We start from the raw sequence: 21,283 nt of genomic DNA on the forward strand, positions 1-21,283 counted from the left end.
GGGACTACAAGCACGCGCCACCATGCCTAGCTATTTAAAATAAACGTTTTGGTCAGGCGCGGTGGCTCACACGTGTATTCCTAGCACTTTGGGAGGCTGAAGCAGACGGACTGCCTGAGCCCAGGAGTTCGAGACCAGCCTGGGCAACACAATGAAACCCCATCTCTACTAAAATACAAAAAAATTAGCCGGGCGTGGTGGTGTGTGCCTGTAGTCCCAGTTACTTGGGAGGCTGAGGCAGAAGAATTGCTTGAACCTGGAAGGCAGAGGTTGCAGTGAGCTGAGATTGTGCCACTGCACACCAGCCTGGGAGACAGAGGAAGGCTCTGTCTCTAAAAAAAAAAAAAAAAAATTTCTTTTTTTGAGACAGAGTCTCACTCTGTCCCCCAGGTTGGTCTCAAACTCTGGGGCTCAAGCAATCCTCCTGCTTTGGCCTCCCAAAGTGTTGGGATTACAGGCGTGAACCACTGCACCCGGCCTGTGGCTCACATCTTCTAAGAGCAAGGACAGGACAGGACAGGCCCCGATCTCAGGCCTTTACTGGCAAGGGCTGGAGGAACCCTCACAGGTTTAATAAGGGTGCATTATTCTTCCCCTTCTGCAGATGAAGCAACTGAGAATTAGAAGGCCGGCGCAGTGGCTCACGCCTGTAATCCCAGCACTTTGGGAGGCCGAGGCAGACGGATTACGAGGTCAGGAGATCGAGACCATCCTGGCTAACACGGTGAAACCCTGTCTCTACTAAAAATACAAAAAATTGGCAGAGCGTGGTGGCGGGCACCTGTAGTCCCAGCTACTATGAAGGCTGAGGCAGGAGAATGGCATAAACCCAGGAGGCGGAGCGTGCAGTGAGCCAAGATCGGGCGACTGCACTCCAGGCTGGGAGACAGAGCGTGACTTCGCCTAAAAAAAAAAAAAAAAAAAGAGAGGCACAGTCCCTTGACCTAGGTCACAAAGCAACAAAGCCACCATCAATCAAGACAAAGGGAACCTTCACCTTCACTCCTCCCAGAGGTGCTCAGCCTCCACCGCAGGGCTGGGCTGCTACATTCATTCATACTCCCTCCTCCTTGCTGACTCAATGCTGCCCTCCCCACCCAAGACCTAAAAGCTCAGGAAGGCAGGGTGGGGCAAGGGAGGAAGTCGAAGTGGGGAAAAAGGAGGCGGAAACCCCGCCATGGGGTGTGGTGTGGTGTGGTGGGGGCCGGGGGTAGGGTTGGGGGGCCCACCCAGAGCAGAGGCCTGCTCCTGGGCTCCCTCTGGTGGGCAAGGGGCAGAGGCAGGAAGCCAGGGAGGAGACAGTAGGGCTGAGTCAACACATCTTTATTAAACACCTGAAGTTACTGGGAGGAGGCCATGATGCTGGACACACCTGTGGGGAAGGAGAGACCAGATTGAAGGTGAGAAGGGCGGGAGACAAACCTCCAACCACCTGCTACAGCACCCACAATTCTTTAGGGGGAGATCACAAACTCCTTCCAGGCCCCGGTTACCATCACAAAGGCAGTTTGGTGCAGTATTTTAAAAAGATGGACTCTAAAGCAAAGAGGACTAGGTTTGAATCCCAGCTCTGCCAATTAACAGCTGAGTCACTTGGACAAGTTACTGAACATCTCTGAGCATCACCTTCCTATCTTTAAGAAGCACCTACCTTATAGGATTGTAGGACCAAACGAGGTGCTTAGAACAAAGTGCCAGGGAAGTGTAGTTTGTAATTACCTACATGGTAATAATATTTACTATGTACTATTTGCAGGATACTCAAGTTTTTTTTTGAGACAGAGTCTCATTCTGTTGCCCAGGCTGGAGTGCAGTGGAGTGATCTCGGCTCACTGCAACTTCCACACCTTCCGGGTTCAAGTGATTCTCCTGCCTCAGCCTCCTGAGTATTTTGAACCTATCCTGTTGGACCCAGGACACAGAGCAATGGAGCCAAGACTGAGACAGAGAGAACCCTCCCGTGTACTCGCCAGGCAGGGCTGGGCTCCTGCTTCCCTGAGATTCATACCTTCCTCCTCCTCTTCCTTGTTGACTCAGCAGTGCCCTCTCCACCCGTGACCTAAAAGGTCAGGAAGGTGGGGTGGGGCGACAGAAGCCAAAGGGGAAAAGAAAGGAGGCCCTTTCCTCACTACAGAATCTTTTGCTGGAGTTCTCACCGAGATCCCTGACACAGCAGTCACGCGGCGTTTAGAGGTGAGATACCACGGGCCGCAAGTGCGCAGATGGCTGCCTGCTCAATGCTGTTCCCCAGTTAAGTACAAAATTAGCTGGTTTGTGTTAAGAAACCACGCTGTACCAAACACATCTTTAAAACACCTGAGTCACTCAGGGTGGGGGAGACCCGGGATGAAGGGAGCAGCCCGCCCGTGCCTTTCTCCCTGGCTCCAGGACATTCTGTGCCATGATGAGCGGCAGTGAAGCAGCCCCCGCTGCCGGAGTAGCCACTGCACTCTTTTTAGTTGAGCAAGCAGTTGAGCCTGTGTTAGTTACATGTGTGTAGACGATGGTCATAATAAACATTTAATGAACTGTGTGGTCACTTAGCTCTTTACTAAGTGTTATACATGCATTCACACTTATGATTCCATGAGGTAGGTATGATACTATTTATATCATTTAGCAACTGAGGATCAAATGAGGTAAGGACCTACAGTGTTCATCATCATTACTGTTGCAGTCGTCCCCATTTTTTAGTTGAGAAAACTGAGGCACAAAGGTGTGGAATCACCCAAACTAGAGAATCAAGATTCTTACTGTTCACCGGACTCCAAGTCTGCACATGAGGCCTGGGCACCCCAAGGATAAAAGAGACGGCCAGACAGTCCTCAGGGACAAATAAGGGTGCAGAGACCCCCTGCGAGGCCCCGCTGGGCCCCAGGAAGTCTTGCTGAGTGCTATGGGGCAGGACACAAGGCCTAGAAATTCCAGGGATCACCCAGCTCCCCGCTATTCCTCCCTGGGCGGGAGCCCCGACACACAAGGTGAATGGAATCTGGCAGGTGCAGACTTCCCAGCCCAGAACATGAGCAGATCTACCCAGGTCCTCTGGGCCCCTGCCTCGGCCTCCCTTGAGGGGCACCCCCTCAGCCCCAAGGCCCGAGACCGTGGGCCACCACTTACTGTCAAAGTCAATCTTCTCCACAATGTTCTTGGGTTTAATGCTCTCTTCTTGGCTACAGATGAAGATCTGCCCCGACTCGTCAGCACTCCAGCCGTATTTGCTCATCCACACCTTTAGCTGGCTGTCTGCAGGTGACAGGGGCAGCGAGGGGCTTCGGTCAGCCTGATCCCACAGTTCCAGGGGACTGAGAGGCAATAGAGTCATGGCTCAGGAAGCCAGGGAAGCCCCCCTTGCCCACTGGCATCTCCTGGACAGCAGCAGCTGGCCTGGTCTCCTTGCTTCCGCCCCTGCCCTTCCACGGGTCATTCTCTGAATAGCCGCCAGAGGGAGCCTGTGAGCTCTTTCAGCCTCATCTTGGGGCTTCTGCCTTAATTTCTTTTCTATTCGTCTCTTTTCACTCCCTGGGCAAATCTTGGTTCCTAACAAGGGCAGCGTATTTATCTACCTTTTCCCACAACCTATATGAAACGGTTGCAAAATTATGACATGACCATTACCAGAAACAATACACTTTTTTATTTTGAGACGGAGTTTTTGCTCTTGTTTTGCTCAGGCTGGAGCGCAATGGCGCAATCTCGGCTCACCGCAACCTCTGCCTACCGGGTTCAAGCAATTCTCCTGCCTCAGCCTCCCAAGTAGCTGGGATTACAGGCATGCGCCACCACACCTGGCTAATTTTGTATTTTTAGTAGAGACGGGGTTTCTCCATGTTGGTCAGGCTGGTCTCGAACTCCCAACCTCAGGTTATCTGCCCACCTTGGCCTCCCAAAGTGCTGGGATTACAGGTGTGAGCCACCGCGCCCCGCCACAATACACTTGTTTTGCCCTTAGAAAATATGCTGGCCAGGGCCAGGTGCGGTGGCTCACATCAGTAATCCCAGCACTTTGGGAGGCTGAGGTGGGAGGATCGCTTGAGCACAGGAGTTTGAGATCAGCCTGTGCAACAAAATAAGACCCCCATCCCTAAAAGGAAAAAAAAAAACTGCCTGTAAGGATGTATGGCCAGAATAGTGTTCAGTTACCTGAAATAATTTTCTGTGCGACTATTATCATTTTGATACAGGTTCATGTAATTCTTTTTATATTCAATTCTAAGTCATGTTCACATCCTTTAATTTCCTTTCACTGTTAAATATGTAAAACATCTACCTGATATAAAGCACTTAGTATAATGCATGACATAAAATGTCCAATAAAAGTTAGCTTCCACTTGGCCAGGCGCGGTGGCTCACGCCTGTAATCTCAGCACTTTGGGAGGCCAAGGCGGGCAGATCACTTGAGTTCATGAGTTCAAGACCAGCCTGGCCAAGGTGGTGAAACCCCGTCTCTGCTAAAAAAAAAAAAAAAAAAAAAAAAAAAAAAAATTTGCTGGGCGAGGTGGCGGGGGCCTATAGTCTCAGCTATTTGGAAGGCTGAGGCAGGAGAATTGTTTGAAACTGGGAGGAGGAGGTTGCAGTGAGCTGAGATTATGCCACTGCACTCCAGCCTGGGTGACAGAGCCAGATTCCGTCTCAAAAAAAAAAAAAAGTTAGCCTTCACTTGGCTGGATGCAGTGGCTCACGCCTGTAATCCCAGCACTTTGGGAGGCCAAGGTGGGCAGATCACTTGAGGTCAGGAGTTCAAGACCAGCCTGGCCAACATGGTGAAACTCCATCTCTACTAAAACTGCCCAGACTGGAATGCAGTGGTGTGATCTTGGCTCACTGCAACCTCTGCTCCTGGGTTCAAGCGATTCTCCTGCCTCAGCCTCCTGAATAGCTGGGATTACAGGCACATGCCAACACGTCCAGCTAATTTTTGTATTTTTAGTAGAGATGGGGTTTCACCACGTTGGCCAGGCTGGTCTCAAACTCCTGACCTCACGTGATCTGCCTCCCTCACTGGTATGAGCCATGCACATGGCCTTCCTTAGCTCTTCTTTTTTTTTTTTTTTTTTAGGTGGAGTTTCAATCTTATCACCAGTGCAATGGTGCGATCTCAGCTCACCGCAACCTCCGCCTCCTGCGTTGAAGCAATTCTCCTGCCTCAGCCTCCCAAGTAGCTGGGATTACAGGTGCACACCACCACACCCAGCAATTTTTTGTATTTTTAGTAGAGAGGGGGTTTTACCATGTTGGGCAGGCTGGTCTCAGACTCCTGACCACAGATGATCCACCCATCTCGGCCTCCCAAAGTGCTGGATTACAGGCGTGAGCCACCGCGCCCAGCCTTCCTTAGTTTCTTGACTTCCTTTTCTATGTTTCTTTTTGCAAAAGTAAACAAGTAAGTTATTTTTTCTTTTCTTGTTTTTGGGGATATCTTTAAAAAATATCTGTCTCATCAGAGCCCTCCCCTGCTCAGAGCCCTCCAGTGGCTCCTTCTCAGTCAGGGGAAAGGACAAGGTCCTCCCAAGGCCCCGAATGACCTGGAGATGCCCCTCCAACCCCCACCTCTCTACTCTTGCTGTGGCCACATACACCCTGGCTACCCTGCCCATGAACGTTACAAGTCAGGGCCCTGCTCTACTATCCTCCTCTGCTCTATCTACCTCAGGCCACGGGCCTCACTCTACAGAGGTAAGGGCTCATATGCCGCTGGTCTGTGAGCTGTCTTGCTTTCCTTCATGACATGAATCACCACTGGACATCTACATGTTGCCATGTGCTTTGCTACCTCCATGAGAATGAATTGGAGCCATCCCACTTTGTTTACTGCTGCGCGCCCAGTTTAGCACACTGCCTGATACTTGGTAGGCACTCAATTAATGCAAAATAAATGAGCAAATGGCATAGGATCTCCCTCCAGGCAGAGACTGTCTTATACCAAGTTCTTATTTCCTCCCTGGGCTGGGCCTTCCATGCTGACCTGATGAGACCCGGGCAGGCCCGTTGGAGGAGCTGACTGAGGACCACTGCCCTAGCCACCCCCAAGCTCCCAGATGTGCACCAGGACCCAAAGGGCGTTACCCGACAGATCCCCGAGCATCTCGGCCAGCAGCCAGCGGTCGATGTGCTGGTAAGTGATACCCACAACATGGCAGATAACTGTGGAGGTCAGAGACAAAACTGGTGAGGAGCTGTCCCCCTGGACCTGGCTGCCACTCCCTACCCCTTCCCCTTGGGGAGCCCAGCCTCAGAGAGGGACTTACACTTTCGGACAGAGTCTTCAAAGCCAGTTATACCTTCCAAGAGGTCCATGTTTTCATCCAGGGCTTGCTGTGATGGGAATTGATGTTCACAATGTTTAAATTATTTGCTTTTATTTTTATTTATTTATAGAGATGGGATCTCACTACCTTGCCCAGGCTGGTCTTGAATTTCTGGGCTCAAGTGATCTTCCTGCCTCAGCCTCCCAAAGTGCTGAGATTTTGTTGCTGCTGTTGTTACCTAGATGAGGTCTCACTATATTGCCTAGGCTGATCTCAAACTCTTGGGCTCAAGTGATCTGCCCACGTTGGCCTCCCAAAGCGTTGGGATTACAGGTGTGAGCCACCACTCCCAGCCTACACTGGTAATCTTACGTATCAACAATGTTCATATCAGTAATGTGTGGGGAAAAGAAAGACACATCAGATTGTTACTGTGTCTGTGTAGAAAGAAGAGACTCCATTTTGTTCTGTACTAAGAAAAATTCTTCTGCCTTGAGATGCTGTTAATCTGTAACCCCACCCCCAACCCTGTGCTCCCTGAGACATGTGCTGTGTCAAAAATGGATTAAGGGCCGTGCAAGATGTGCTTTGTTAAACAAATGCTTGAAGGCAGCATGCCCCTTAAGAGTCATCACCACTCCCTAATCTCAAGTACCCAGGGACACAAAACACTGCGGATCTGCCTAGGAAAGCCAGGTATTGTCCAAGGTTTCTCCCCTTGTGATAGTCTGAAATATGGCCTGTGGGAAGGGAAAGCCCTGACCATCCCCCAGCCCGACACCTGTAAAGGGTCTGTGCTGAGGAGGATTAGTATAAGAGGAAGGAACGCCTCTTTGCAGTTGAGACAAGAGGAAGGCATCTGTCTCCTGCCTGTCCCTGGGCAATGGAATGTCTCAGGATAAAACCCGACTGGACTGCGTGTTCCATCTACTGAGATAGGGGAAAACCGCCTTAGGGCTGCAGGTGGGACATACGGGCAGCAATACTGCTCTTCAAGGCATTGAGATGTTTATGTGTATGCATATCTAAAGCACAGCACTTGATTCTTTACCTTGTTTACGATGCAGACCTTTGTTCACGTGTTTACCTGCTGACCTTCTCTCCACTATTATCCTATGACCCTGCCACATCCGCCTCTCCGAGAAACACCCAAGAATCATCAATAAATACTAAGGGAACTCAGAGGCCGGTGGGATCCTCCATGTGCTGAACGCTGGTCCCCTGGGCCCCCCTTTTTCTTTCTGTATACTTTGTCTCTGTCTCTTTCTTTTCCAAGTCTCTCGTTCACCGAACGAGAAATACCCACAGGTGTGGAGGGGCAACCCACCCCTTCAGTAATGTTAACAAGAATAGCAGCTACCAGGCCCTGTGTGGTGGCTCACACCTAGAATCCCAGCACTTTCGGAGGCTGAGGTGGGTGGATCACTTGAGGTCAGGAGTTCGAGACTACCCTGGCCAACAAGGTGAAACCCTGTCTCTACTAAAAATAAAGAAATTAGCCAGGCACAGTGGCTCATGCCTGTAATCCCAGCACTTTGGGAGGCTGAGGCGGGCAGATCACCTGAGGTCGGAGTTTGAGACCAGCCTGACCAACATGGAGAAACCCTGACTCTACTAAAATTACAAAATTAGCAGGGCGTGGTGGCACATTCCTGTAATCCCAACTACTCAGGAGGCTGAGGCAGGAGAATCACTTGAACCCAGGAGATGGAGGTCGTGGTGAGCTGAGATTGCGCCACCGAACTCCAGCCTGGGTGACAAGAGCGAGACTCCGTCTCAAAAAAAAAAAAAAAATTAATTAAATAAATAAATAAATAAATAAACCGGGTGTGGTGGTGGATGCCCGAAATCTGTAATCCCAGCCACTTGGGAGGATGAGGCAGAAGAATCACTTGAACCTGGGAGGCAGAGGCTGCAGCGAGCCAAGATCATATCACTGCACTTTAGCCTGGGCGAGAGAGCCATACTCCGTCTCAGGAGAAAAAAAAAAAAGCAGCTACCATTTTGAGCACTGACCCCACATGCTACAGCCATTCTTCTAAGTGCAGCCCTGTGATGTAAGTTATATCCATTTTAGAGATGAGGAGACCAGGGCAGCTAAATGATTTGTCCAAAATCCTGGAGGTGAGGCTTGAACCTCGCAGGCAGAAACCAGAGCCCTGAGAAAGGCGGCAGACACATATTGGCTAAGTGTATTCAGCCACCTCCCCTTGCTTCTGTCTCACTCAAAGAAAAGGCCAATTTTCCTACCATAGCCCACGAGGCCACACAGAATCTGCCTGTCACCTCTGTGCCCTCACCTCCACCTACTCGCTCCTCACTCACCCTGCTCCAGCCACAGGGGCTTCCCTGATGCTCCCCAAACCCATCAGACACCCACCCACCTCAGGGCCTGTGTGTGGAATTCTCCTCCTCCATGGCTACCACCCTCATCTCCTTCAGATTTCTGCTCAAAGGTCAGCTCTGTGGTACAGGTTCCCTCCAACAGAAGGGAGGGAATCCCCCACATGGATGCCAGGAACGTGTAGCCAGTGAGGTGGGCAGAAATCCAGATTTGTGGCCGGGCGTGGTGGCTCAACCTGTAATCCCAGCACTTTGGGAGGCGAGGCAGGAGGATCACTTGAGGCCAGAAGTTCAAGACCAGCCTGGTCAACATGGCGAAATCCAACCTCTACTACAAATACAAAAATTAGCCAGGCATGGTGGCGCGGGCCTGTAGTCCCAGCTACTCAGGAGGCTGAAGTGGGAAGATCACTTGAGCCTGGGAGGTCGAAGCTGCAGTGAGCTGTCTGCATCACTGCACTGCGGCCTGGGCGACAGGGTGAGACTCTGTCTCAAAAAACAAAACAAAACAAAACAAACAAAAAAAAACCTGTCTGTTACATGGAATAGGTCTAAGATCTCCAACACATCTCATTTGCTAGTCTGCTAGTGAGAACAGTTGTAGAACTAGTAAACTCTATTATTTTAAGCACTTGATCATTTTCTTTGCGGGATTACCTGAAGCTAATCAATAATTTCTTACTTGAATAAAAAATAAAATGTTTAAGAATTTTTAAAAAAAGTATGCAGTCAGCTGCACATAAAATGTCAGGGTCTGGGATAGGAACAGGTGCAATTTCTACAGTGGCTGCTTCTATTTTCTCCCGAGACAAGAAGCCAGATCATAAGTTGAGGTGAGAAGAAAGGGAGACAGATAAAGCATGAGGAAACGTCCAGGACTTGGGGAAGGAAGCAAGACCCTAGCTGCCGCTAGGGACAGGGGAGGCACATGCGATTTTTTTTTTTTTTTTTTTTTTTTTTTTTTTTTTGAGACGGAGTCTCGCTCTGTAGCCCAGGCTGGAGTGCAGTGGCACGATCTCTGCTCACTGCAAGCTCCGCCTCCTGGGTTCACGCCATTCTCCTGCCTCAGCCTCCCGAATAGCTGGGACTACAGGTGCCTGCAACCACGCCCGGCTAATTTTTTGTATTTTTAGTAGAGACGGGGTTTCACCATGTTAGCCAGGATGGTCTCGATCTCCTGACCTCGTGATCCGCCCGCCTTGGCCTCCCAAAGTGCTGGGATTACAGGCGTGAGCCACTGCGCCCGGCACGATTTTTTTTTTTTTTTTTTTGAGATGGAGTTTTGCTCTTGTTGTTCAGACTGGAGTACAATGGCGTGATCTCGGCTCACCGCAACCTCCGCCTCCCGGGTTCAAGCAATTCTCCTGCCTCAGCCTCCCGAGTAGCTGGGATTACAGGCATGCGCCACCACGCCCGGCCAACTTTGTATTTTTAGTAGAGATGGGGTTTCTCCATGTTGGTCAGCCTGGTCTCGAACTCCTGACCTCAGGCAATCCGTCCCCATCGGCCTCCCAAAGGGCTGGGATTACAGGCGTGAGCCACCACGCCCAGCCAGCACATGTGATTTAAGAGAAGGAAGCGGAACAGAGAAGCCTGCAGAGAAAGAGGGATGGAGCTAATGGTCAGGCCCAAGTATGTGGGGATGGAGACCCTGTGGGAGTGAGCTGAGAAGCTAGGAGGAAGTGGTCAGAGAGTGGAGATGCTGGAAACTCACAGGGGGAGGGGGGAGCCATTATTGGTGACGGCAGTGGCTCCCAACATTGGACAGATGTCCAAATCACCCACGGTAACTTTTTAAAATCCCAAGGCCTAGGCTACACTCAATCAATTACATCAGACTCTGTGAGGGCAGGACCCAAGTATCAGTATCAATTTTTAAAAATTCCTCAGAGGGCCGGGCATGGTGGCTGACATCTGTAGTCCCAGCACTTTGGGAGGCCAAGGCGGGCAGATCACTTGAGATCAGTAGTTCGAGACCAGCCTGGCCAACATGGTGAAACCCTGTCTCTACTAAAAATACAAAAATTAGCTAGGCGTGGTGGTGCATGCCTGTAGTCCCAGCTACCTGGGGGGCTGAGACAGAAAAATTGCTTGAACCCAGCAGGCAGAGGTTGCAGTGAGTTGAGATTGTGCCACTGCATTCCAGCCTGGGTGACACAGCAAGACACTGTCTCAAACAAACAAAAAAAAAAACAAAGAAAAAGAAAAAAGAAAAAAAAATAAAGAAAATAAATGCCTCAGAGGTCTAATATGATTGGAAGAGAAGGGCTGAGGTCAGGTGTAGTACAAGATAGCTGGCCAAGACAGCAAGGGACCCAGAGGTCTGGGTGGTCAAAGGATCTTCTGTGTTACTTTCTAACCATCTAAGAATTAGGGCAGGAGTGGTAGAGAGCACCGGTGAGAAGGAGCTGAATTTTTTTTTTTTTTTGAGACGGAGTCTCACTCTGTCACCCAGGCTGGAGTGCAATGGCGTGATCTCAGCTCACCGCAACCTCCAGGTGAGGTTGAACCCACCGGGTTCAAGTGATTCTCCTGCCTCAACCTCCCAAGTAGCTAGGATTACAGGCATGTGCCACCTCACCCAGCTAATTTTGTATTTTTAGTTGAGACAGTATTTCTCCACGTTGGTCAGGCTGGTCTCGAACTCCCGACCTCAGGTGATCCACCTGCCTCAGCCTCCCAAAGTGTGAGATTACAGGCGTTGAGCCACCGTGCCTGGCCAGGGGCTGAATTCTTCAAGAAACAAAGAGCAGTCACCAGAGGGACTGATACCGGGCAGGAAGTGATGACACACACACTTCAAGACTGCGGGTTTCCGGCCCGGCAAGACTGAGACTCTGTCTCAAATAAATAAAATAAAATAAAATAAAAAATACATATAAAATTTAGTTGGGCGTGATGGCGCGTGCCTGTAGTACTAGCTGCTTGGGAGACAGGAGAATCACTTGAACCCGGGAGGCGGAGGTTGCAGTGAGCCAAGATCATGCCACTGTACTCCAGCCTAGGCAACAGCGTGAGACTCCATTTCAAGAAAACCAAAAAACAAACAAAAACAACAAAAAAGACTGAGGGTATCAGAAGAGATAGGAGCCAGGAGGTGATCTAGCCTCCCACTCAGGGGGCTGCAGAAGTGGGGGGCCAGGTTCCAGTTAGAGCAAGAAGGGCAGGGCGTGTCAGACAGGCAGAAGAGAGGGAGAATTTCTCTTTCTTGAGACAGGGTCTTGCTCTGTTGCCCAGGCTGGAGTGCAGTGGTGTGATCATGGCTCACTCGCAGGCTCAAGCGATCCTCCCACCTTAGCCTCCGGGGTAGCTGGGAGTACAGGCACATGCCACCACACCCAATTAATTTTCAATTTTGTAGAGATGAGGTTTCACTGTGTTGCTCAGGCTGGTCTGGAACTCCTGGCCTCAAGCAATCCTCCCACCTTGGCCTCCACAAGTGCTGGAATCACAGGGGTGAGTCACTACACCCAGCCACTGGAGGACTTTTGATCAATGGTGTGTACTAGAGGGCTCAGTGGAAAGACGGGGGAGAGGGGAAAGGGTCGGCTCAGCCTGTGGGCACGGGGATGACCTGTGAGTACCCGCTCCGCGAGAGGATGATAATTCCACAAACACACACATGCAGAGCACTGGGCCCACCGCCAAAGCAGGAAGCCAGTCAGTGTGCACCGTTGTTACTTTTAGCACTCAGCTCCACAAGGCCCTGCCATCTCCCCTGCCCCTGGACCCCAGGGAAGTTACCCAGAAGGCCTGGAAGTGGCAGGTCTCCAGCAGGTCCCCGAGGTACAAAATCTGTCGGATTGGCCGTTCTTCTTGCTGGGAGGAGGAAGCATTAAGGAAAACTGGCCTCGGAGCCTAAGGTTGGGCCCCAGATCACCCCTCCCCACCTACCTTCTTCTGGCTGCTTTCTTCCAAAGCTTCAGCTCAGAAAAAGAGCTGGAAAAGGAAGCCAGCTTATTTCTCCTGCAAATGTATGCAGGAGAAAGGATGTTGGCTGCAGGACTGTTTGTAATGGCAAAAGATGAGAAATGACATGCCAGTCCTGGTGGCTCACACCTGTAATCCTGACACTTTGGGAGGCCAAGGCGGATGGATCACCTGAGGTCAGGAGTTCGACACCAGCCTGGCCAACATAGCGAAACCCCATCTCTACTAAACATATAAAAAACAGCTGGGCATGGTGGCACATGCCTATAGTCTCAGCTACTTGGGAGGCTGAGGCAGGAGAATCACTTGAACCCGGGAGGAAGAGGTTGCAGTGAGCCAAGATCATGCCTTTGCACTCCAGCCTGGGTGACAGAGCAAGACTCTGTCTCAAAAAAAAAAAAAAAAAAAAAAAAAAATTAACAAAAAAAAATGTACTATTATTACTAATAAAATAAAACCTATAGGCTGGGCACGGTGGCTCACATCTGTAATCCTATCACTTTGGGAGGCTGAGGTGGGCGGATCACCTGAGGTCAGGAGTTCGAGAGCAGCCTGGCCAACATAGCAAAACCCCGTCTCTACTAAAAATACAAAAATGAGCTGGGTGTGGTGGCATGCATGCACCTGTGGTCCCAGCTGCTCAGAAGGCTGAGACAGGCGAATAGCTTGAACCTGGGAGGTGGAGGTTGCAGTAAGCCGAGATCACACCACTGCCTTCCAGACTGGGTGACAGAGCAAGGCTCTGTCTCAAAAAATAAATAAATAAAATAAAACAAACAAACAAAAAACCCCACCTTAAATCATTCCTATGTCAAGCTTCCTCTACTATTCCTGAAAAACAGCACCAAGCTCTGCTTCATTTAGCCCATGAGTGTCCTCTCTGCCTGGATCACCTTTGCCTACCCCTTCACCTAACTCCTTATGTTTTAGATGTTCCCTCCTCCAGGAGGCCCTGGTTTATACAGTTTCTAGTTAAAAATATTGAAGAGTGAACAGTGGCAAAATAGGTCTTCCCTCCCCTGTCTCACAGCCGTCCTTCCTGGGAGGTAACAGTCATTTGCAATTCTTGGGTACCTTTCCACCTTTCCAGACATTGTTCTATAGAATGTAAATACAGATGGCTGTGTTCATGACCACACATTCCCCCACCCAAATGGTCAGGTGCCTGCTCTGGCTCTTCTTTTTTTTTTTTTTGAGACAGAGTCTCACTGTGTCACCCAGGGTGGAGTGCAGTGGCGCGATCTCGGCTCACTGCAACCTCCACCTCCCAGGTTCAAGTGATCCTCCTGCCTCAGCCTCCAGAGTAGCTGGGACTATAGGTGTGTGACACTGTGCCTGGCTAATTTTTTGTATTTTAACAGAGATAGGGTTTCGCCACGTTGGCCAGGCTGGTCTCGAACTCCTGACCTCAGGTGATCCACCCACCTTGGCCTCTCAAAGTGCTGGGATTAGAGGCGTGAGTCACCGTGCCCGGCTGCTGTGACTCTTGTAACCCAACCCTGACCACTCCAGTCTATCACTGTCTGTCTCCTCACTGAACTGTGACAACTTTGTGAAGACAGGGCCCAGGCCTGTCTCAGTCACCACAGTGTCCCAGCACGGTCCAGCACCCTGCCACGCTGGACCAGAGCAGGCACTTGTTGTTTGTGGATGCACCCACAGACCATCTCCCCAGGAATTCATGCGCCTTGACTCTGGCCCCTTCCCACACACCCCCCGGATACATGTGTCTGGTCGATCATGCACTTGCACAGAGTGAAGTCTGTGTGCGGCAGGTTGGTGAGGGCCTTCAGCAGGATCTGGGCGGTGACCGTGGTCTGAAAGAAGGCTGGGTTGAACTGGTACCTAAGAAAAATAACAAGAGACGTGAACACAGTGGCACCTCCAAGTCCCCAATCCTCACCAGGTGCCAGGCAGGCTGTCCACTGCTTTATTCTGGAGTTTGGGAACTGGACATGGCTGGGTTCCAATCCTAATCCCAGTGCTTCCCGGCTGTGTAACCTTCACCTCCCTGAGCCTGCTTTTCTCCTCTGTGAACAGGGACAGTTAATGCTCACAACCACCCAATGGGGCAGACACTGCTAAGTGATTTATAAACAAATGAGAACAGCAGCAGCAGTCTGGAGTAGTGGCTAAGGAACCAGAGCCAGACTGCCTCGGTTTAAACTTCCCTGCGGAGTGACCTTGGACTGCTTATTTATGACACCAGGAGCAGAGAAGAGAGAGATTAAGAGGCACTGAAAGGCTGAGGAGCAGAGAAAGGAAACTGAGGGGCTGACAATTTCCTCCCTTGCAAAAGAGGACAACAGAAGGTTGGGGGGTGGGTCGGTGGGTGGCTCAAGCCTGTAATCCCAGCACTTTGGGAGGCCAAGATGGGTGGATCACCTGAGATCAGGAGTTCCGAGACCAGCCCGGCCAACATGGCAAAGCCCTGTCTCTACTAAAAGTACAAAAATTAGGCTGGGTGCAGTGGCTCACGCCTGTAATCCCAGCAATTTGGGAGGCCAAGGTGGGTGGATCACCTGAGGTCAGGAGTTCGAGACCAGCCTGGCTAACATGGCAAAACCCTGTCTTTACTAAAAATACAAAAATTAGCTGGGTATGGTGGTGCGTACCTCTAGTCACAGCTACTTAGGAGGCTGAGGCAGGAGGATCACATGAACCTGGGAGGCAAAGGATGCACTGAGTTGAGATCATGAGATCACGCCAAGGCACTCTAGCCTGGGCAAGAAGAAGAGACCCTGTCTCAAAAAAAAAAAAAAAAAAGAAAAAAGAGAAAAAGAAAAAGAAAGAAAGCAAGAAAGAAGCACTCAAGTAAAATTAGCCGGGCATGGTGGTGCATGCCTGTAGTCCCAGCTATTCAGGAGGCTGAGGCAGGAGGATCACTTGAGTCCAGAAGGCTGAGGCTACACTGAGCCATGACTGTGCCACTGTACTCCAGCCTGGGCAACAGAAGATCCTGTCTCAAAAAAAAAAAAAAGGGCAGGAAGAACACACATGTCCATCAACAGCCAGAAGAGATCATTAGGACGGCCACACAAGTGACACAGTGGAGAGCTATACACCCATGACAACAAACTGCAGCCATATCAAAAAAAAAAAAAAAAAAAAAAAACAACTGGTTGGATCTCACAAACCCAGTGCTGAGTAGCAAATGGCAAATGCAGAAGAGTTTGTGCTATATGCACTCCATCTGTATCAAGTTCAAAGCAAGGAAACCTGAGCTGAGCTGAGCCAGATGTATGCATGCATAGTAAACCATCACATAAAGCCAGGCCATGAGAGCATGGGGGAGTAGGGGAATTGGTTGTCATAGAGCATATGGGGCAAAGAGCCTGTGGTGCTAGCAATAACTTTGCAACATAAATGGCGATTATGTAGGCTTTCATTTATAATTTGTTTAACTACATGTTTGCTTAATGTATTAGCCGTACATGTGTTCTGTAATTAATCTCTATTTATTTTTGAGACAGGGTCTCACTCTGTCACCCAAGCTGGAGTGCAGCGGCATGATCTTGGCCCACTGCAACCTCTGCCTCCCAGGCTCAAGCAATTCTCCTGCCTCAGCCTCCCAAGTAGCTGGGATTACAGCCGTGCGCCACTGTGCCCAGCTAATTTTTTGTAGAGACAGGGTTGTGCCATGTCACCCAAATTGGTAATTCTTTTTTTTTTTTTTTTAAAAGAGGGGTCTCACTCTGTCCCCTAGGCTGGACTGCAGTGGCACTATCACGGCTCACTGCACCTCAATCTTCCAGGCTTAAGCGATCCTTCCACCTCAGCCTCTCAAGTAGCTGGAACTACAGCCACACACCACTACATTAATTTTTAAATTTTTTTATAGAGTCGGGTCTCGCTATGTTGTCATGGATGGTCTCGAACTCTTTGGCTCAAGTGAGTCTCTTGCCTCAGCCTCCCAAAGTGCTGGGATTACAGGCATGAGCCCCTGCGGCCACCCTAATTGATTTTTTATTATTATTTTTGAGACGGAGTTTCGCTCTTGTTGCCCAGGCTGGAGTGCAATCGCGTGATCTCGGCTCACCACAATCTCCGCCTCCTGGGTTCAAGCAATTCTCCTGCCTCAGCCTCCCGAGTAGCTGGGATTACAGGCATGTGCCACCATGCCCGGCTAATTTTATATTTTTTAGTAAAGATGGGGTTTCTCCATGTTGGCCAGGCTGGTCTCAAACTCCCTACCTCAGGTGATCCGCCCGCCTCATCCACCCAAAGTGCTGGGATTACAGGCGTGAGCCACCGCGCCCGGCAAGTGATTTTTCAAAAACCATCCCTCATCCCTCCTCCTGTCCCAACTTCCTTGGCTTCCTAGTCTTGCACACCAAGAGATGCTGCATCATGCAGGATACTACCAGCCACCCCCTTGCCCTGTACTGGGAGTGGCACCCTGCTAGTTGCTGAAATGGGAATGTAGACAGAGAGCTAGACACTTACAGCTTCAGGACAGCCAGGTTGGCTTCCAGATCATAGGCATTTTCCTTGGCCTGCGTCTCTACATAGCGCTCCAGGGTGGCCAGGTTCTCAGGATTGTACCTAAAGGAGAATCAAGATAGGTGAGCACAGAGGAGACAGAAGCTGAGGCCAGCCACCTTACGGAGCAAGGGGCCACTGTAACCTGCTCCACCCACCTTTCCCCTGTAAATCTGGCACTGGCCACTTGCTCTATCCAGGTAGTGAATTATGTCCAGTATAATCTCTAGTAAAACTTATTCATATCCCAGACCTCTCGCCTAAGCTCTAAACTCCATTGGAGCCCTAGGTCTTGCCTAGGATGCCTCCTCAACCTCTGAGCCAGTCAGTCACTGCAGCTTGTACACCTGGCCTCCTGAATGTCTCTGCTACTCACCCCTTCCTCCCCTGCTCAGGCCTCCACCCTGATCCAGCCCCATCCTCTCCTGCCCACCTCGCTGCCTACTTCCTCCGTGTCCACCTGAACACTCTGGCCTTTGCTTCCCCCATTTCAGTTCAGTTCTAACCTCTCCCGGCTATCGCTGTCTGTAGTCAGGTTTGTCTCCCTTATGGAAAGGGAACTCAGACCGTGAAGGCATGATCTGCCGCTGTCTGATTCGCCTGTGGTTCCCAGCATTGCCTAGCACTGACAGTTTATTTCAGTAAACGTGTGGAGAATGAATGACGTAAGGAGCAGAGAAGGGAGAAATTAATTAAGAGACACTCAAAGGAGGCAGAGCAGAGAAGGAAACCTTAAGGCAATTCACGAGGAGACTGAGTGGTACCAAGATTCTCTCGCTTCTAGGCCTTTGCAGTGCTTTTGTTTCTTTCTTTTAGCGACGGGGTATGGCTGTTGACCAGGTTGGTCTCTAACTCCTGGGCTCAGGCGACCCACCTACCTCGGCCTCCCAAAGTGCTGGGATCACAGGCGTGAGCCACTACCCCCAGCTCAGTGCCGTTTCTTTAAGCATCTCCTCCTCCAGGAGGATAGAGAAACCCCACCCCGCGGCAAGCCCAGGACCCTGACCACCCCTTGCTGTCTCCGGAAAACCCTCTCCTCCGCCCCGCTTGGCCAGATCGCTCCCTCCGACCGGGCTCAGACCTGTCGATACCCTTCAGCAACTTGCCCACGTTGGCTCTCATCTGCTCAAACATCGCCATGACTTCTGTCGCCTTCCACAACCAGGGCTGGAGGCTAACACTGGCCCGGCACGGCGTCCTCGAGGACGGGAAAAGGAAGAGGTGGTGAAAACGGAAACGACGTCGTTGTTGTCGCTCAGCTTCTTGGGGGCGGTAAAAGGAAAGGCTCTAGCAGCAGCCGCCACGCTTTCCGGCTGCCACGTGACTTCTTCCTCGCAGGCGCAACTGGCGCGTGCGCATTCGCTCCACTCAAGCCGGTCAGACAGCGTGAGAAAAAGCTTACTGTATCCCACTGCGCAGGCGCCTCTCGTGGCGAGGGGGCGGGGCTAAGCTTTTCCCCGGTCTCACAGACCCAGTTCCAGTGCCGGTGGCGCGGGAGCGTGCGCGCGCCGGGAAGCAGCCGGAGCTCTGGCGGCGTGCGCGCGCGTTGTATTGCGCGCGGCCATGAGGCCACGGAGCTCTGCGGGAATGCACGCAGCAGCCTTCCGTTTAGGCCATGGCCAAGTTCCGAGGGAGGTGTTCTATGAAGTCCCTCTTGCCACAGGCCTGGGCTTCTGGTGCAGGATCCTGAGCTCTCCAGTTTCAAGTCTCGGCTCTTGGTCCCCAGCTCCAGAAGGAGGGTCCCACAAAGCTATTGTGCTCTGCCGGGCAGGGGCTGGGGTGAGGGCTCCTGGACTTCGCCGGATCGCGCCCCGTCTCCATTAGGTTCCGGTTTTGGAGCTGAGGGCGAGCGTCCCATTTGTACTGCCATGAATTATATATTATGTATAGGTTTTGTACACTGCAGGCCTACAAAATGCAGTTATGTGCCATGTATGTGGAGGTATATGCCCTGGGTACATCCACGTGTGTACTGTGCACACAGGTATCCAGGCAGATGCACGTCTACACGCCTGCGCAGTGCAGAGGAGGTAACCCAAGTGCATGTATGTGACAGGTGAACAGGCATGTACACTGCATAGCCATCCCTGTGCAGACCTGCCGCCTTCGGGTTGTGGCCAAACCTTCAAGCACCCAGCAGAGGTTTAGACACTACCTAGGAGACCGGGGCGGGGGTTCTAAGGCACCCCCCTCCAACCCAGTTACGATTAAGATCATTTGCATCACATTTACATCCAGCCCTGAGCCTTGGAGGTTGAGGATGGTCCCTTGGGTCCCAAGACAAGCTGCCCCTCAGAGGCTCTCAGAGCCCAGGGGACGGCGGGGGGGAGGGAGGTGGAGCCCGTTGCACAGCCGTGCAGTGCAGCTGGGGCAGGAAGCGAGAGTGGGGAGCGGGGAGGCCACAGCCCGCGGAGGGAAGGCGGGTGCAGGGCTTCTGGGGACGGAGGGAGGTGCCAGAACTTGAGCCCTGAGGCCCTGCTGGCCCCTGGGCGCAGGCCCAGCTCCGGCCCCCAGGGATGGACCTCGTGGACCCTGACATTTTCAATAGAGACCCCCGGGACCACTATGACCTGCTACAGCGACTGGGTGGCGGCACGTATGGGGAAGTCTTTAAGGTGAGGAAGCCCCTCTGTCCCCAACACCCTCAAACCGGTGACCTTTAAGGCGAGGCCTTGGTAGGGAGGAGGGTGCAAGAGGGGGTCCCAGTCCTTGACCTTGACTCAGGGATGCTGTGGACGGACTCTGGCAAATGGAGCCTGCCTGACTGCCAACTTCCCCTTTGCAAGGCTCGAGACAAGGTGTCAGGGGACCTGGTGGCACTGAAGATGGTGAAGATGGAGCCTGGTGAGGAGGGAACATGGAGCTCCTTCCCCACATCCCCACGTTCGCCTCCTGGGACAGTGGGATCACCTCCCCTGTAGCTCTCTCCCCGTGCGAGCTGCCTTTTCTCTCCCGCCCTCCTCACAGATGATGATGTCTCCACCCTTCAGAAGGAAATCCTCATATTGAAAACTTGCCGGCACGCCAACATCGTGGCCTACCATGGGAGTTATCTCTGGTGATGAACCTCAGACCCACCCTGGCACCCAGCCCAGCCCCTAACCCAGAGCCCCCATTTCTTGACGGGGTACCCTCAGTTCTTTTCTTTTCTTTTTTGAGATAGAGTCTTGTTCTGTTGCCAGGCTGGAGCGCAGTGGCGTGATCTCAGCTCACTGCAACCTCTGCCTCCTGGTTTCAAGCAATTCTCTGCCTCAGACTCCCGAGTAGCTGGGATTACAGGCGCTCACCACCCCGCCCGGCTAATTTTTGTATTTTTGGTAGAGATGGGGTTTCACCATCTTGGCCAGGCTGGTCTTGAACTCCTGACCTTGTGATCCACTGGCCTCAGCCTCCGAAAGTGCTGGGATTACAGGCGTGAGCCACCGCGCCTGGCCTTGGCACCCTCATTTCCAACCTTGAACTTCCATTTCTCACCATAACCCGACCTCCCATCCTGGACCCCCATTTTTGACTGGGCTAACCCTACCCTGATCCTCACTCCTAAGTCCCACTTTTCTGACCAGAGCAGCCTCTAATCTAATCTCCAGTCTAGAATTCCCATTTCTGACCAAGAGTACCCCAAACTGATCTCTTCATAGTAACTGAATTTGAAATCAACTCCCTTGAAACGAAGCTCTCATCATTCTGCCCTTTGGCTCACCCAGTTTCACTCTCTCCTCCTTTAATATAAACTCATAAATTCCCTGATCCCCAAATTAATATTCCAGATGCCCCAATAATGACCTCTGCTCCTCAGAACAGGTGCCCTGGGCCCCTCTGTCCTCTCCAAACCTCCACAACCCGTGAGATCTCCTAGGTTGGCATGGGACGGCAGTGGGGTCCCGCCCAAAGGCCTAGGTTTGAGTTGACTTGCCCCGGAACTCACATTTCCTCTCTGAGCCTTAACTTCCTTGTCTGTAAAATGGGAATGAAACAACCTCACTCTGGTAGACAAGGAGAGATGGAGTGATGAGAGCCGTTACATTAAAGTTCTTATTGAACTAGAACAAGACAGAAGCAAACTAGGGGCTTTCCTGCAAATTATAATGTATTACTGCTATTATTATTCTTACTCTTGAACCACTGCAGGATGCAGAAACTCTGGATCTGCATGGAATTCTGTGGTGCTGGTTCTCTCCAGGACATCTACCAAGGTTAGAGAAAGGACAAGGGGACCCAAGCACCCCTCCCACCCCCACCCCCCCACCTGACCCAAATTCACCTCTTCCGTCTCTGTGTGT

General features: G+C 51.4%; 2 protein-coding genes across 5 annotated transcripts in view; one reads left to right on the top strand and one right to left on the bottom strand.

Annotated features, from left to right (window-relative positions):
• Positions 1-1,306: 1,306 nt before the first annotated feature.
• EIF3K (eukaryotic translation initiation factor 3 subunit K) lies at positions 1,307-18,334 on the bottom strand. 2 transcript variants are annotated; one of them, XM_003252654.4, is made up of 8 exons: positions 18,085-18,334; positions 16,968-17,066; positions 14,246-14,366; positions 12,336-12,410; positions 6,249-6,315; positions 6,067-6,144; positions 3,121-3,246; positions 1,307-1,372 (listed from the first exon to the last, which is right to left on the bottom strand). In XM_003252654.4, exons 1-8 carry the CDS (start codon positions 18,141-18,143, stop codon positions 1,341-1,343), a joined length of 657 nt encoding a protein of 218 aa, XP_003252702.2. In that variant the 5' UTR covers positions 18,144-18,334; the 3' UTR covers positions 1,307-1,340. The 2 variants fall into 2 exon arrangements, with proteins under 2 accessions (XP_003252702.2, XP_030678087.1); XM_030822227.1 differs by lacking the exon at positions 1,307-1,372 and having other exon boundaries at positions 3,151-3,305.
• Positions 18,335-18,385: 51 nt separating this feature from the next.
• The window catches only part of LOC100590209 (mitogen-activated protein kinase kinase kinase kinase 1), a 30,071-nt gene continuing 27,173 nt past the window's right edge, over positions 18,386-21,283 (top strand). Inside the window, exons 1-5 of one of the 3 annotated variants that reach the window (XM_030822223.1) lie at positions 18,386-19,033; positions 19,499-19,618; positions 19,790-19,847; positions 19,971-20,061; positions 21,132-21,196. In XM_030822223.1, coding sequence (XP_030678083.1) covers positions 18,872-19,033; positions 19,499-19,618; positions 19,790-19,847; positions 19,971-20,061; positions 21,132-21,196 — 496 coding nt within the window. In that variant the 5' untranslated portion in view covers positions 18,386-18,871. Of the gene's footprint in view, positions 19,034-19,379; positions 19,619-19,789; positions 19,848-19,970; positions 20,062-21,131; positions 21,197-21,283 lie in introns of those variants that run through there. The other 2 variants (XM_030822224.1, XM_030822225.1) reach the window with 2 other exon arrangements.

The sequence above is a fragment of the Nomascus leucogenys genome, chromosome 11 (genome assembly GCF_006542625.1).
Source record: "Nomascus leucogenys isolate Asia chromosome 11, Asia_NLE_v1, whole genome shotgun sequence".
Taxonomy (NCBI): domain Eukaryota; kingdom Metazoa; phylum Chordata; class Mammalia; order Primates; family Hylobatidae; genus Nomascus; species Nomascus leucogenys.

Coding starts and splice junctions, on each gene's coding strand:
- EIF3K (XM_003252654.4), bottom strand. CDS start 18,143: ATGGCGATGTTTGAGCAGATGAGAGCCAACGTGGGCAAGTTGCTGAAG. Junction 14,367..16,967: donor AACCTGGCTGTCCTGAAGCT/GTAAGTGTCTAG, acceptor TATTTTTCTTAG/GTACCAGTTCAACCCAGCCT. Junction 6,145..6,248: donor TGAAGACTCTGTCCGAAAGT/GTAAGTCCCTCT, acceptor TGACCTCCACAG/TTATCTGCCATGTTGTGGGT.